Source organism: Carcharhinus amblyrhynchos, chromosome 9 (assembly GCF_965287045.1).
Source record: "Carcharhinus amblyrhynchos chromosome 9, sCarAmb.v2.hapA, whole genome shotgun sequence".
Taxonomy (NCBI): Eukaryota; Metazoa; Chordata; class Chondrichthyes; order Carcharhiniformes; family Carcharhinidae; genus Carcharhinus; species Carcharhinus amblyrhynchos.
In genome coordinates, this window is record NC_137332.1 from 60,419,552 (window position 1) to 60,436,707 (window position 17,156).

Below are 17,156 nucleotides of genomic sequence, written 5' to 3' on the forward strand. Positions count from 1 at the left end.
TGAACAGCACATGCATGAATTGTTGATGCAAACAGCAGCTGCCCTGGTAGAACTTGGCAAACATTTGATGCAGTTACACTTACACAGATCAGAAAAACACCCTGTCCCAATGAGCAGGCAATTCAGATGAAAATCTGATGTTGATTCCAGTGCTATAAATCAGCATGGAAACTGATTTGCTTTAATATTAAATCACTATTCCTGCAGAGATGTTGAGATGGCAAGGCAGGCTGCTTAATCAATCAATTCAGTCACAGATTGTCTTCAAATGAATAAAAAATCTCATTGCTAGGCCATTGGAGCTTTTTTTTTGGAAACAATAACTGCTACGGGGAACAAATGCGTTTACAGGCTTTAATATTTCCCTCTTGTAGACAAACAGAAAATAAGACCCTTAATGTAGGCTAGCAAAATGTAAAATCCAGGTAGAAATTTCATTAAATGACCATTCTAATCTTATGCCAGAAAAGGAAAGTTGCTGAAATTTTTTGAACAGTTTTGCCAACATAAATACTCGCAAGAGTATGTTCAGCCTCTAATCTTCAGGTAAGCATTCTCTAAGGTGCTTCAGGCACACGACAATGCAGAACTGCTGAGCAGAATTACACGGTACATATTCTTGTAATTCGGCCAATGTTATCTACCTGATATGCTGCAGGAAAGGATGTCCCAAGGCATGGTACACTGGGGAAACCATGCAGATGCTACCACAATGGATGAATGAACACCGCTCGTCAATCACTAGGCAGGAGTGTTCTTGTCCTGTTGGGGAGCACTTCAGCAGTAACGGCATTCAGCCTCTGATCTTCGGGTAGGCATTCTCCAAGATGTCCTTCACAACACAGAATCGCTGAGCAGAAACTGATAGCCAAGTTCAGCACACATGAGGACGGTCTCAACCGGGATCTAGGGTTCATGTCACACTATCTGTAACCCCCCACGACTTGCCTAGGCTTGCAAAATCTCACTAACTGTCCTGGATGTAGACAATACACATTTCTTTAACCTGTGCTTAACCCTCTCTCCACTGACATTATCTATACCTTTAAGACTTGATTACCTGTAAAGACTCGCATTCCAATCATTATCTTATAAATTGAGTTTCTGTCTTTATATGCCCTGTTTGTGAACATGACTCCCACTCACCTGGTGAAGGAGCAGTGCTCCAAAACCTTGAGGCCTGTGCTACCAAATAAATCTGTTGGACTTTAACCTGATGTTGAGAGACTTCTTACTGTGCTTACCTCAGTCCAATGCTGGTATCTCCACATCACTGATGGCAAGCATAGAGAGGTCTTTGAATTATTACAACTATTTTTCTAGTTAGAACAGGATGTATGACATAAAATAGTATAAAAAGGGAAAAATTAGTCAAATAAATTCAGACAATGCTTGTTCCTCCTGTCTTCAATACACTGAGAACTTCTAATTTAATGAAATGAAGTGCTGGGATAGTAAGCCACAAACTTGAAAACATATTTGGTTTTCCATTCTTAAAGTTACAAAGCCAATGCACAGGGTGGACAGGGCCTTAATCCTTCTCCTCGTTTGCTCCAAAAACCAATTTAAATTGAATCCAAATCACAGTCCCCTCAAGAGAGAAATACAAGATCTAAGCTGGCAATAAAAGACATTGTACTTGACCGAGGTGTTGATCTGATGTTTGATCTTTGCCAAAAGACTGAGAAGCCACACGTTGTTTGGTGAGTCTCTTAAAGCCATACTGGAATTTTACAGATGCAGTAGCTCAACTTAATGCTGAAGATCTAATTGGTCTTAAATTTAATTACTCTACTGTTCATCAGGCTGTGTAAAATTCTAATCAATTTTTCAGTTTCCATGTCAATATTCTGTCTTCAGCACAGCTCCTTCAAATATCTTGTTTCACATTTTTTGCTCAGAGTAGAAATTATCTTAAGAAAAGAAAAATGCATGTTAAAAATCTGTAATAAAAACTGTAAATGCTGAAAACACACAGCAGATTTTTCAGCAACTGTAAAGACAAATAGGGGAGAGAGTGGTGTCATGGTAATGTCACTGGACTTGTAATCCAGAGGTCCAGGCAAAGACTCTGGGAACACGGCTTCAAATCCTACCACAACAGCTGGTGGAATGTAAATTCAATTAACAGATCTGGAATTGAAAGCTAGACTCAGTAATGATGTCTGTGAAACTGTCACAAATTGTTGTAAAAACCCATCTGGTTCACTAATGGCATGTAAGGAAAGGAATCAGCCATCCTTAGTGGGTTTGGTCTCTATCTCCAGATCCATTCTTAACTGCCCTCTGAAATGGCCCAACAAGCCACTCAGTTGTGGCGACGAGGGAATGAGCAACAAAATGCTGATTTTACCAGAGCACTGATGTCTCACTTTAGATTTCCAGCATCCATAGTATTTTGCTTTTGGAATAAAATCGCTATCACTCTCAAACTTTTAAGATGGGAAAAAGGTGTGTCAGAAGTTATTGGACAGTAACCTATAACTTAGAGCAAATGGGTAAACTGAGCAGCTGAAGGAATGCTTAATCCACAGGAGGACAAAACCTTGCCAATCCCACAATATATTGGGAGTTGTCCAATACTTAAGTACTGCAATAAACTGGCAATGCAAAATCTGAGCACATAATGTCTAGAAGTACAATTCTAATTCAAAAGATTTTGCTTAGGTAAATCTAGAATTGTTTCAATTTGAGGTGAATGAATATTATAAATAATTAATAGAAGCAATAGGCTACCACAATATTTTTGTAACTATATAATGCCTGCACAAACACCCATGAATGAAAAGATTACACAGTTCTTTGGTGACACAAATCATGAAAATTATATGATGAATGGATACAGATATATTTCTTGATCAGAAATTGGAGATAATAATACAGGATTATTGGTAATTGTTTATCTAAACTCAAGACACTATAAAGATAAAATATTAATACCAGAAATCAGAAACAAACAGAAAATACAGGAAATGCACAAGAGAACCAGCATCTGAAAAGGAAACCTAATTTAATGTGGACTCCTATACAAATAAGTGTACATACAAGTGAGTTAAATAATTAATAAGTGTGTGAGAGAGACAATGTAAGTGAGCCAAAAGAGCATAAAAATTTGAATGTAAAAGCAATGTGATCCGAAATAAGAGGGGAGAACAGATTTCTTCGTCTGTTGATCACATTATAATCTATCATTCTACTAGTATTATGACTAATTTTGATCCTTGAATTTGAATGATCATTGTTGTTCGTCCATCGTCATTGATGAAAACCTCAATAACATTAGTCATTTTGAGGCTGGTTGCGGTGTGTCCAAAGATGACTGATCAGGCCAATTCGGGCATGGAATGTCCTGGCACATATTAGACAGACTTGTGTAGACACTGTAGTTGTTGTGCTGGTGGCTCAGGACTTGCGCAGCTCGTGCTTATGTTGTGCTTCAGGAATACACCTTGCTTCGTGAGCTTTGACGGCCTTTGTGGATGTGCCAGTGCCAGGTAGCGTGGTTTTGTGCCAGCGTTTCCCAGGTGTTCGTGTCAATGTCAAGCGACTTCAGGGAGGCCTTCAGCGTGTCTTTGAAACGTTTCTTCTGCCCTCCATGCAAGCGTCTTCCAGCAGAGAGTTCCCCAAAAAGGAGCTGCTTGGGCACACGCTCATCTGACATATGGATGACATGACCTGCCCACCGGGTCTGCGCTCTCATCAGCGGCGTGTGGACTGATGGTAGACTTGCTCTCGACAGAACTTCAGTGTCTGGTACGTTGTCTTGGCAACGGATGTGTAATATTCTGCGAAGACAAGTCATGTGAAAATGATTGAGCTGTCTTGCATGCCTTCGATACACAGTCCACATGCATACAGGAGGGTAGTGAGTACCGCGGCACTGTAGACCTTCAGTTTTGTTGCTGGGCTGATTCCTCGACATTTCCATACAGTGGAGTGCAGTCTACTGAAAGCAGAACTTGCCTTTGCTATTCTGCAGTTAACTTCTGTATCAATAGTCACTGCTTGGGAGAGGGTGCTGCCAAGATAAGTGAACTGGTCCACTGCCTGTAGTTTCTGCCCTTTGACTGTGATTATGGGTTCTGTGTACAGTGCATGAGGAGCAGGCTGGTGCATGACTTCAGTCTTTTTAATGTTGATGGTGAGTCCAAAGTTGTCACAAGCTGTGGAAAATTTGTCCATACTGACTTACATCTCTGGCTCTGAGCCAGCATGCAGGGCGCAGTCGTTGGCAAAAAGGAAATTTCTCAGAGCAGTCTTTCACTTTGGTAATAGCTTGAAGTCTCCTCAGGTTGAAGAGCTTCCCATCCACTCTGTACTTGAGGCTGATTCCAGCAACACTGTCCTGGAAGGCATCATTCAACATGGCAGTAAACATCATGCTGAACAGTGTGGGTGCAAGCACACAGCCCTGTTTGACGCCATTGGTGACTGGGAATGCTTCAGAGGATTCTCCGCCATCCAGTACTCTGGCCATCATGCCATCATGGAACTGGCGTACCACCTGAATGCATTTGGGAGGGCAGCCGAACTTTGACATGATCCTCCACAGGCCTTGTCGGCTTACAGTATCGAAGGCTTTCATGAGGTCAACAAAGATTGTGTAGAACTCGTGATTCTGCTCCTGACACTTCTCCTGAAGTTGACGCGTAGCAAAAATCATGTCAATAGTCCCGTGACCTTTACAGAAGCCACACTGTGACTCTGGAAGCGGGCCCAGCTCCAGATGAGTGACCAGACGATTTAGCAGGACTCTTGCAAGGGTTTTTCCTGTGATGGAGAGCAGCGAGATTCCTTGGTGTTGTCGCATACTTGCCAATTGCCCTTCCTCTTGTAGAGGTGTACGATGGAAGCATCTTTAAGTTCCTGAGGAATGGATCCTTGCTTCCAAAAGGACTGGAACAACTCGGTGAGCTTCTCGATAAGTGCAGGACCAGCAGCTTTATAGATCTCCGCAGGTATGGCGTCTGCCCCTGGGGCTCTGCCTACTGGATAGCTGGCTGACAGCTTTCCTGACTTCAGCTACTACCAGTGGATCATACATGGCGTTGTTGATATCAACCTGGGGAATCCTGTCTATTGCCTCATCGTTAATAGATGACAGTCGGTCGAGGACAGCTTCAAAGTGTTCAGCCCATCTCTGCAGGATCTGAGCCTTCTCTGTAATGAGAGTTGTACCATCTGTACTCAGGATGGGGCACCTCCCGAGAGATTGAGGTCCGCAGAGAGTGTTGTGGGCTTCATAGAATCATTTCAAATCGTTTCTGTCAGCGTATCCCTGTATTTCATCTGCCTTGGCGCTCAGCCAGGCATCCTGCATTTTACGCAGTTTATGGACTCCTCTGTGAGCACTGGTAAAAGCATTTTTCTTGGCAGCTGAAGATGGATCATTCTGACAGGCCCAATGAAGATGGTGCCTTTCAACAAGTAGAGCCTGTATCTCCTCATCATTCTCATCGAACCAATCATGCTGCTTGCGGGTAGAGGGCCCGAGCGTCTTCAGCACAGATGTATGGATAGCATCCCTGAAGTGTTCCCAGTCATCCTTAGCGCTGCCTGCAAAGGCGTAGGTCAGCAAGCTTGATTTCTAAGTCTTCATCCCGTGCTGAAGCTATGCTGGGGTTCTTTAGCTTGGCCGCATTGATTCTTTTCATAACCTTGCTTCCTTGTGGTCGCCTCTTGGGTCTGATGTGGAGCCTCATTTTGGAGACAATGAGCCTGTGATCTGTCCAGCAGTCAGCACCACACATGGCCTTGGTTATTCTGACATCCTGCCTGTCTTTTCTCCTGACAATGACATCGTTGATAAGATGCCAATGCTTAGAGCGGGGCTGCATCCAGGAGGTCTTGTTATGGGTAGGCAGACGGAAGATTGTGTTGGTGATGAGGAGGTCGTGTGCTGCACAGGTCTTCAGTAAGAGTAGGCCATTACTGTTACACTTGCCCACTCCATGCCTCCCAATGACTCCCTGCCAGATTGCAGAGTCACACCCTACTCTTGCATTGAAATCGCCAAGCAAAATCAATTTGTCTGTACTGCTCACTGCTGATAGTAGGGCGTCTAGTTCTTCGTAGAACTTGTCTTTCATTTCATCCGGGTTGTTCATTGTGGGGTCATAGGCACTGATCAGGGTGGCTTGACTTCTGTTCTGTAGCAGAAGCTGTAATGTCATAAGCTGGTCGTTCACACCCTTGGGTAGACAATCAAGTTTCTGAACAAGGTGACTTCTGACGGCAAATCCAACTCTAGCATCACGACGCTCATCACTGCCATGACCACTCCAGAAAAAAGTGTATCCACTTCCAGTTTCAGTCAACTGACCTATGTTGGCAAGACAAGTTCCACTCAGGGCTGCAATGTCAACGTTGTATCTTGCAAGCTCTCTGGCAACTAAGGCTGTTCTTCTCTCTGGTCTGTCTGCTGTAGGGTTGTCCAAAAGCGTGCGCACGTTCCAAGTGCCAATGGTGAGCGGTGTCACCTTGTGTTTTATTTTGTGTGTTCGACTGCAAGATGGGATCCCCGCCAGCCGCAGAAAACTGGCCAGGGTGTAGTGAAGCAGGCAATGTTTAGGGCACCTTTTCTGGCCCCTTCCTCATTCTACGGAGGCGAGCAGTGCATTCCTGAACAGGACTGCTCAGTTGCCCAGCTAGACGCCGAGTTCCACTGCTGCTTCGGTCAGCGGAAAATGACCATTAGACCTGAGCTGCCTGCGTGCAGGTCCGTGACTACAGCTCCCAGTGTATCCACACCTGTTGCTTCGTTGCTTGCCCTAGTAGTATTAGTCATAGTATTATGACTAATTTTGATCCTTGAATTTGAATGATCATATACAGATCACAACAGTTTATTTTGTATGAATGTTCAGACTCGGTAGCAGGGTTATAACGACAAAAGGAATTTTTGAGTGTGCTTTTGGCACATGAATCCAGCCATGAAGTTGATCCCTTTTGGCCACATTTTAACACGGTCTATTATGTAAATTCTCAATTTTCTATCAAAAACAATCTGAAAATGCTGGTAGGAAGTACAAGAGTGACCTGAGGACATCATTTCCTCACACGGAAGCACCTGGCCTGAGCTCAGTATCTCCTCACAACAGCAAGATTATGATGGGGAATTGAATTGCATTCACAGAACACTGCCATCACAAGGCAATACAACATCCATACTTTTCATGGTTGACTAGTGATTAAAAGTTTGATTTTGGCTCGCTGTTTAAGGACAGGAGAGTGTACGAGGCACATGGGCAAGTTGTATTATCCTAGACCTCAGTCACGTCACTTCCACAGAGTGAGGGGTTAATTTAAACTTTGCAAAATAAAAGATCCACTTTCAAAAGCAAAACATTGGCACAAGAAGCTCGATTCTATTATTGAAACTTCTGTGATTGACACTTGGACACACTCTCCATAATATGAGAACAATATATGGTTATTTTCAGCTATTGCACACAGCTTGTATAGAAGGTAACCACTTTATCTCACTCTCACAGCTGCTTGGTCACTTTCCCTTTCCCTGCCAAGCTCTGAAACTGGTCCTAGATATGTTTAGAATGATGCCAAAACATACTTTAAATGTTTATAGGCTGAAATTAAAGATTACTTTGTGGAAAATAATGGAATTCCTGGAACTTACTGTGTGAAACTTTTTCAGTAACTCCTTATCGGTATCATTGGTGGTACAAATTGTCAGATTTCTCCTTGGTGAGGCTCTTACAAATACAAAACAATACGATATCCTACATATAGCAACTACAGTTTGTAAAAGACGGAAATAGGCAGGCACACATTCAACAATGTAAATGGTGCACTTTGAAAGCTTGCCCTTTAAAATGAATACAGACAAATTCCATCAGTATTGTTTGTTCAGCTGCTCATTGCCAATAATACAATACCAGCTTCCTAATTAAAACCCTTTCCCTGACATCATATCCTGTCTTTTAAATCAAACAAAAGACAAGAGGGAAACATCAACTTATAAGGTGCGTCACTTACAACAACTATGTTACTATATTTACAAATTCAGCAGTAAATTTGAAAAAAAAGTGCTTTTACTTAACCTTTTGCAATCAGAACGATAAAGAGCAATATAATACAAAATCATTTTCTTCCTCTATGATACTAATTTAGAAAGAGGAGCTGAAAAAGGGGATTTACAAACACAACACAAGAAATAAATAGCAAATCAAAATCAGCATTTGGGAAAAAAGAAAAAGCTTAACATTGTGGGTGGACCCAATCATCAGGAGCATCTAATGCAGAGCATTGATGGAAATGAAGATTTGTTTTTCTCTTTCCATCTGGTCTGATGTGTTTTACTTCATTTTCCAGTAGTTTTTATTTTAATTGTAGTGAAATAGACTGCTATTTTGGCAAATAATACCTCAAGAAATTATAATGCAGAGTTATAATGTTCTGTAACTGGATGACAAAGAAAGAAAGCACTTATACAGCAGCCTTTACATTCCAAAATTTCTTACAGAAAATGAAATTGTTGGAAATATGTCACCCAACTTACACACAGAAAAGTTCCACAAACAGCAATAACTAGATAATCATATTTGGTGATGCTAGTTGAAGTATCAATGGAGGTCCAGGCATTGGGGGGGGGTGGAGGAGATCTTGGTTTAATGTCTTTCTGGGGGAGTTTGGCCAATTGGATTGCTTCGCTAGGAAATGGCATTGTCTCAATGTGCCAAATGGCCTCCTTCTGTACTGAAAATGACACACTGACTCTATAAAAACGATACACCCCCTCCCCCTCCCTCAGCACTGTTTCAGTAATAGACTGAGACGTTAGCCTAGATTGCATGCTGAAGTCTCTGAAATGGACCCAGATCCATCATTTCCTGAACCCAAGGTGAATATGCTGCCACTGAACCAAGGCAGACAAGGATGAATATCTGAAAAGAGATTGAGAGTTCAAAGGAATAGATTTGTCAGAATCTTTTGTGGAACATCATGGTCTCGAGGCTAGTGTAAGCAAATTAACGTCATCCCAAAGAAAATGGCTGGAATGAGATGATCAGTGTGGGATGTATGTTGGAGTGGATATACCGGACTTTTGCACAATTTATTTTAGTGGGGGGAGCAAGGACAGTCACTCTTGCATAAGACGAAAATGGTATGGCACATAAAAAAGTGGATTGTGCACAGCCTATGATTCTAATGGCTTGTTCTCCTTCCATATGTTTCCAATTCTCTTGCAAATAGTCTTCCTTATGCATGGCCTAGGATTACACTAACTGTGATGAGAAATTCTGAATACATAACAAGTCAGGAGGGGAAAGTTTATGAATAACAGCGACTAGATTGAATTATTGACTTTAAGCCAACTGTCAGAATTGTTGAACAGAATTCTCTGGCCTCTCAGCCATGTGATTTCTAGTAGCAGAAAGTAATGTGTTGTTCGCTGGTAGCAGGATTCTCTACCCACCACAATGAATGGGATTTCCCACTGAAACCACCCTATTCCACCTGGAAACCCACGGGTGGGGATGCGCTGTCAGTGGGACCCGAGAATCCCTCTAGCAGCAAACGGCCAGAGAATCCTGCCCAATGGTTTTCAAAATATCATATTTTTATTTCGGATTCAGATAGCAGAGGGTCAGAAGTTAATTTGGATGACAAAACTGACATGAAGACACAGTGGAAAAATATAGAAGAGTTTCATTCTTAACAGAGTATAACCAGCATTTCAGTGACACTTGCTTACGGTGGTTAAGGATGTTTAGTGTTCTCTGTGCTTTAGATATTTATCCCTGGTTCTTTAGCTATATTTGACAAAGGTTTTGATTAAAATACAATTTCAAATGGATTTGGATCAATTGATCTAGAAAACACACTGCATTATCAAAATGGAGAATATTAATGGAGCTGTATGATTTAATTTGACATTTTTGAGGTAATGTTGCTAATATTACAATTCTGCCATCAAAAGTTGTCATGATTTTCTGGTCAACTATTTTGTAAAAGGGTGGCCTGAGAAGAAGCAGCTGAAAGTTTCTGCATATTTGTACTCAGACCTTGATAGGCTTGCTGTTATAAATATCACAGCAGCTGACCTGTATGCTGAATGGTAGGGGGAGAAAGTGAGAGCAACCTAGTCAGAGGGAAGATAGGGCCATTAAATTTCCTCTAACTGAATTACCTAAAGGTGAAAAGTATATCAAGTTCACATTCGAAAAATACAAACAGCTTCTTAACTTAAATGATCGTTTGACAGAATCATTTCACGTAAACTTGTTTGGGTATTTGTTCATACCAATGTAATCCAGACCGAGTCTTTTGCACGACTCCAGACATGCTGCTTTAGTAGTTTCACGGCCATAGTCCCCAGGCCAAAGTTTTGTAGTTATCCACAGGCTTTCACGATTCACACCACTTTCTCTGATTGCTTTCTTCAGGTGTGATTCACAGCCATATCTCTTTGCAGTGTCAATGTGACGAATACCACATTCTTTTAAGGCATACACAACTGAAGAATGGGAATAGCCACCATGATGTGATGTACCTGAAAGAGAAAAAGCATTAAAAATCTTGGGTTGGTTTGCAACAACTAAGATTTATAGAATGTTCAAAATTTAACCAATTGATTTCAGGAGATTTAACTATAATGTAAGACCCAAATCTTTGATACATGCCTGTGTCAGGTACTCTAGTTAAATGTAGCTACTTAAAAGATTGTTCCTTCTTTTATCGTCAACCAACATCAATAAAACAGGTTGTTGTTTGTCAGAGTTTACTATGTATAATTTGGCTGCCGACTTTCCTATATTACAATAGTGACGACATCTCAAAAGTACTTCATTGGCTCTGAAGAACTTTGGAATATTCTGAAATCATGAAGTGCACTAAGTAAACATAAGTACATTTTTTTTGTCATTTAGATACCAGTGCCCTAAACCGTGAGAGACTTCTTTCAGGACTTCGCACTTTCATTTTGTAAGCTCTACAATTTAGCGAAATAGTATTGTGATTGTTCACCTTTCAATTACCGGTGTGGCAATGTTAATGAGCATTCACTGAAGGTGGAACATAATGGCAAGTTGTCTGATAGTCATTTGCTAACCATCTTCCAAACTATTCAGCGCATGACTTGGAAACTACCTGTCAAACAGATATGAATCCTGACAGAGAAACTTCAAAATATGTAAAAATCAAATCTATAAAATGAACAGAATTTGGAAATGTGATTGAGGATGTTATCTCAGGGCTCAGGTGACCAAATAAATAATTTCAACTTCGCTTAACTGGCTTAAATTGCAACTTAAAGGCCTCAAATAACAAATTTGCAGTCATTCTTTATTCTCTAATTGGCGTCTTTGTGAAAAGGATCACTGATTCATATAAGTTTTTCTGAAGAAGTATGTAAAGATAAAAACTCTGCTTGTAAACTCTTGCATAATACCTTAAAGACAGTTGTGGAAATTTCACATTATCATAACATGGTTATTGGACAAATGTCAGAATGTTGTTTTAAAAGCTGAGAATGTTGCTCTATTTGGGAAATTAGAATCAACAGGGTTCCCACCCACAGTAAAAGTGTTCAATTTCAATTTGTTGAATAAGTATGTTGCCATCTGAAGGGACAATTTAAGATAATTGCTTTTTTTTTAGTGTCGCAAAAATATCAGCCCTGGAAGTTTTTGCGTACTTTGGCGATCAGTCATCACTTCAAAAACATCACTTCTGAAAGGTTCTTCCTACCATGGAGACGAGGGAACACATCAGTGAGCTTTAGGGAATGAAGCTGGACAGATGGAAGGAGCATCAGTGGCAGAAGGTATTGGTGGTGGTAATTATAATTCTTGGATTTTGCATACTTACAGGGAAAAAAAACAAAGGTAAATCAGGATTTAAAGTTCTCAATTGGGATAAAACCGCTATAGGAAAGAATGCATTGAAGATGCTTGGACCCTCTACCCGCAAGCAGCATGACTGGTTTGATGAAAATGATGAGGAGATACAGGCTCTACTTGTTGAAAAGCAACGTTTTCATTGGGTCTGTCAGAACGACACATCATCAGCTGCCAAGAAAAATGCTTTTACCAGTGCTCACAGGACAGTCCAGAATAAACTGCGTAAAATGCAGTATGTCTGGTTGAGCGCCAAGACAGATGAAATACAGGGATACGCTGACAGAAACGATTTGGAATGGTTCTATGAAGGCCTCAACACTCTCTACAGACCTCAATCTCTCGGGAGTTCCTCCCTTCTGAGCACAGATGGTACAACTCTCATTACAGAGAAGGCTCAGATCCTGCAGAGATGGGCTGAACACTTTGAAGCTGTCCTTGACCGACCGTCATCTATTAATGATGAGGCAATAGGCAGGATTCCCCAGGTTGATATCAACAACGCCATGTATGATCCACTGGTAGTAACCGAAGTCAGGAAAGCTGTCAGCCAGCTATCCAGTAGGCAAAGCCCCAGGGGCAGATGCCATACCTGCAGAGATCTATAAAGCTGCTGGTCCTGCACTTATCGAGAAGCTCACCGAGTTGTTCCAGTCCTTTTGGAAGCAAGGATCCATTCCTCAGGAACTTAAAGATGCTTCCATCGTACACCTCTACAAGAGGAAGGGCAATCGGCAAGTATGTGACAACCACCGAGGAATCTCGCTGCTCTCCATCACAGGAAAAACCCTCGCAAGAGTCCTGGTCACTCATCTGGAGCTGGGCCTGTTTCCAGAGTCACAGTGTGGCTTCCGTAAAGGTTGTGAGACTATTGACATGATTTTTGCTGCGTGCCAACTTCAGAAGTGTCAGGAGCAGAATCGCGAGCTCAACACAACCTTTGTTGGCCTCGCGAAAGCCTTCGACACTAAGCCGAAAAGGCCTGTGGGGGATCATGTCAAAGTTCAGCTGCCCCACCAAATGCATTCAGATGGTACGCCAGTTCCACGATGGCATGATGGCCAGAGTTCTGGATGGCAGAGAATTCTCTGAGGCATTCCCAGTCACCAGTGGCATCAAACAGGGCTGTGTGCTTGCACCCACACTGTTCAGCATGATGTTTACTGCCATGCTGAATGGTGTCTTCCAGGACAGTGTTGCTGGAATCAGCCTCAAGTACAGAGTGGATGCGAAACTCCTCAACCTGAGGAGACTTCAAGCTATTATCAATGTGAAGGGGACTGTTCTGAGACTTACTCTTTGCCAATGACTGTCCCCTGTACACTGGCTCTAAGCCACAGATGCAAATCAGCATGGACAAATTTTCCACGGCTTGTGACAACTTCGGTCTTTTTAATGTTGATGTTGAGTCCAAAGTCATGCACCAGCCTGCTCCTCATGCACTGTACACAGAACCCATAATCACAGTCAAAGGGCAGAAACTACAGGCAGTGGACCAGTTCACTTATCTTGGCAGCACCCTCTCCCAAGCAGTGACTATTGATACAGAAGTTAACTGCAGAATAGCAAAGGCAAGTTCTGCTTTCAGTATACTGCGCTCCACTGTATGGGAATTTCGATGAATCAGCCTAGCAACAAAACTGAAGGTCTACAGCGCCATAAGAACATAACAAATAGGAGCAGGAGTAGGCCATCTAGCCCTTCGAGCCTGCCCCGCCATTCAATAAGATCATGGCTGATCTGTCGTGGCTCAGTTCCACATTCCCGCCCTCTCCCCATAACCCTTAATCCCCTCGCTTATCAAAAACCCATCAACCCGCGTCTTAAAAATACTTAGCGAGGCAGCCTCCACCACTTCAACGGGCAGAGAACTCCAGAGATTCACCACCCTTTGAGTGAAGGAGTTCCTCCTCAACTCCGTTCTAAACCGCCCCCCCTTTATCTTGAGGCTGTGCCCCCTAGTCCTACTGTCCTTTCTGAGCGGGAAGAGTCTCTCCACCTCTATCCTATCCATCCCATTCATCATCTTATATGTCTCAGAAAGCAGAAGTCACAGCAGGACAGGGGGTAAAATTAGCAAAGCAAACCTATTATTTTACTCTTTCACTGAAGTAAAGAAGTCTAATATTCATATAGCATCTCAGGACCTCTCTTAGAGCCACAATATTTGTGAAGACACCTGGAGGAAACAGCAATTCATTTGCACCCAGCTAGATCCCAAGTGATGAGGAAATGAGCAGATCATGCACTGCTTGACTGAAAGAAATGTTGGTTCTGCCAAAATGGAAGTGAATTAAATTTTGAAGTGAATGAGTGAGTGTTGTTAACTTTGGGGAAAGCTGTGAAATTAAATGGAACTTTCTCCCTCTGGGTGCAAAGGGCTGGGCTGGGCTGGGGGTGGGGGGGGGGAAATCAGTCTTTGTAGTTCCTGACAGCCATCACTTAACTGATCATTCAGCTGGCAGACTGTTCATCTGCTGCCAAGCCTGATCCTGACTGAATCTGATGGTCTCTCTCATTTTACCACCAGAGGACACTTGACAGCTATCAGGAGAATGATGATCTGACTCATTTCTCTCTTCTTCACCCCAACCGCTGAAGATTTCTTGGTGGGTATAGAGTGATTGTTTGGTATACTCCTATTGAACAGTGCCTCTTCCTGTTCAAGAATCTAGCTCTAGTTTTCTAACTCTCCCTTCCCTTAGATCTACGCCGCCACCCCCCGCCCCGCCCCGCCCCCCCCCCCTCCCCCGCAGTATATAAGGGAGAGAAATGTAAAGATTAAAATATTACGTTAACAGCCACAAGTATCAGAGACAGGGAAACTGATTCAGTTGTACTTTTAATTTTTGCTCTGTCCAACTTTAAGAAATTCAAGAGTGTTGAAGTAAGTATCCAACCCGGGGGAAGCGGAAGCTGAACTGGGGAGTGAGAGAACCTACCCCCCTCTCCCACTGGAATAACCGTCCAGAGTTTGAGGTTTCACGATGATTCACAGTAAAAAAAAATGCAGCTTATTTTCATCTCCGTTAAAAAAAAATTAAAAATTAAACTGATTACATAAGGGCAATGTTTGGTCTGTAAAGGTTTTTCAAATAAACATATCGTGATCATCTTCACACTCAGCAACTCGCTCCTAATCTCACTCCACATCATCATTACCCTGCTGTTAAAACTGCAAAAGGACTTGTCAGCAGGGGCATGGGCAGAGGATTGCTTAACAACTGAAAAAGAGAAAAATAAGAGCAACCTTCCTGTCTGCTGTAAAAGCCTCAAGTCTGAAGCAGTCGGCACCCCATGACCCAGTTATATGCGACCCACACCATACATCAAAAAAGAAATAATTGATTTAATACCATCTGATCTTGCATTTACAGGGGAACAGGAGATAAACCAAAATGCACACAGGTTTCTGATCTTGACTACAAGGTGTCCAAGATGTTACCAATCCTGGACACCAGGTCTTGCCGCTTGGAGGTGAAGTGTTTGTCATTCTCAATGTACACCTCTTTCTTCACTTTGCCAGCCACCAGTCACTCTGCCTCCTGAGATGCCTTCAGTGCCAGATCCTTCACCTGGCCATCCAGCTTCTGGATCTCAGCCACCTTCTCAGCCAGGTCTGCCATGGTACTCACTACTGTCCTGTATGCCTGTGAAACGTGGACTGTGCATCAAAGGCATGCAAGACAGCTCAATCATTTCCACATGACTTGTCTTCGCAGAATATTACGCATCCGATGGCAAGATAAAGTACCAGACACTGAAGTTCTCTCTAGAACAAGTATACCAACAGTCTACACATTGCTGATGAGAGCGCAGACCCGGTGGACAGGTCATGTCATCCGTATGTCAGACGAGCGCATACCCAAGCAGCTCCTTTTTGGGGAACTCTCTGCTGGAAGACACTCGCATGGAGGACAGAAGAAATGTTACAAAGACACACTCAAGGTCCCCCCAAAGTCGCTTGACATAGACACAACCACCTGGGAAACGCTGGCACAAAACCACACTACGTGGTGCTGCCTCACCCACAAGGGCTATCAAGCTTACGAAGCAAGGTGCATTGCTGAAACACAACTTATTGCAAGCTGTGCAAGTCCAGAACCACAAACCAACAACTACAGTGCCTACACAAGTTTGTCCAATATGTGCCAGGACATTCTATGCCCAAATTGGCCTGATCAGTCATCTTCGGATACACTGCATCCAGCCTCAAAATGACTAATGGTGTTGAAGTCCTTGTCAACGATGATGGATGAACATGTTAACGCAAATCTTTATTAGCTACTTGTAAATATATACAAATACAGAGTTAAGGGTAAAGGTATGGAGCTCTCTCCATCCTAAGTCTTAACATGTCTCTGACAACACTACACTGACCCTAGGTCCAGGTCATATTCCTTCATGGCAGTATTCAGTCCTATATTCATTCTATATATACCAGACCCTTCTACTGCACCGACCCTCTCCACCAAGTCTTTATCCCTATCTTACATTGATATAAATTGCCATGACTCAGGAAGCCCAACTGGAAAGGAACAGATTTTATTACAGAATGTGAAGCAAACCACTACACACACTAGGTTGGGAATGTTTTCTCTGGAACAGCAGATATCATGGAGGGATTTAATTGAGGTGTATAAAATTATGAGAGGTCTAGTGGGGAGAAAAGGAAAGATCAGTTTCCCTCAGTAAAGAGATAAATAGCCAGGAGTCTAGATTTAAAGGAATTGTAGAAGGATCAAAGGGGAGTTGAGAAGAATATTTTCACCCAGAGGATGGTGGTAGGCACGACGGTTCTGGAACTCATTGCCGTAGAGAGCGGTAGAGGCAGAAACCCTTACTGCATTTAATAAACATTAAGAGCTGGGAAGTGACATTGAGCTGGATAGCTCTTTTTCAGTTGGTACAGATATGATGGCCACCACCTGTGCTTTAACATTCCATGATTTTATGAAATCCAGTTTTAACTGGTTGGAATTTACACAGCATCTCTTTGCTCATCACTTTTTAACTAACAATGTTTCATAAATGCACCAGTTTATTTACAGAAGAGCTACACAAAATGAATGCAACAACATTTGCCAGGTTCACATTGACAGGAATGTCATGTAATCAAACTGCCAGGAACATGGGCAAACAGACATGGCAACTTTATCCAATTAGAAAGTATATCAGCATTTAGAATAGTGCATCTTTGGTATGTTTTGCCTCCATGACTGCCTGAAAACTCCTCATGTATTGTTTTAAATCAACTTTTCATTTATTTTAGCCCCCTAATTTTACTCTTTTGGCTTA

General features: G+C 42.3%; 1 protein-coding gene across 4 annotated transcripts in view; it reads right to left on the minus strand.

Moving 5' to 3' along the window:
* Positions 1-17,156, minus strand: part of LOC145347864 (putative oxidoreductase ZK1290.5) — a 118,874-nt gene that overhangs the window by 68,137 nt on the left and 33,581 nt on the right. For all 4 annotated transcript variants that reach the window (XR_013887863.1, XM_080195800.1, XM_080195802.1 and 1 more), the window contains exon 2: positions 10,265-10,513. Coding sequence is in view for 3 of the 4 variants with exons in the window: in XM_080195800.1 (XP_080051926.1) it covers positions 10,265-10,513 (249 nt within the window). In the remaining variant the exon portion in view is untranslated. The remainder of the gene's footprint in view (positions 1-10,264; positions 10,514-17,156) is intronic.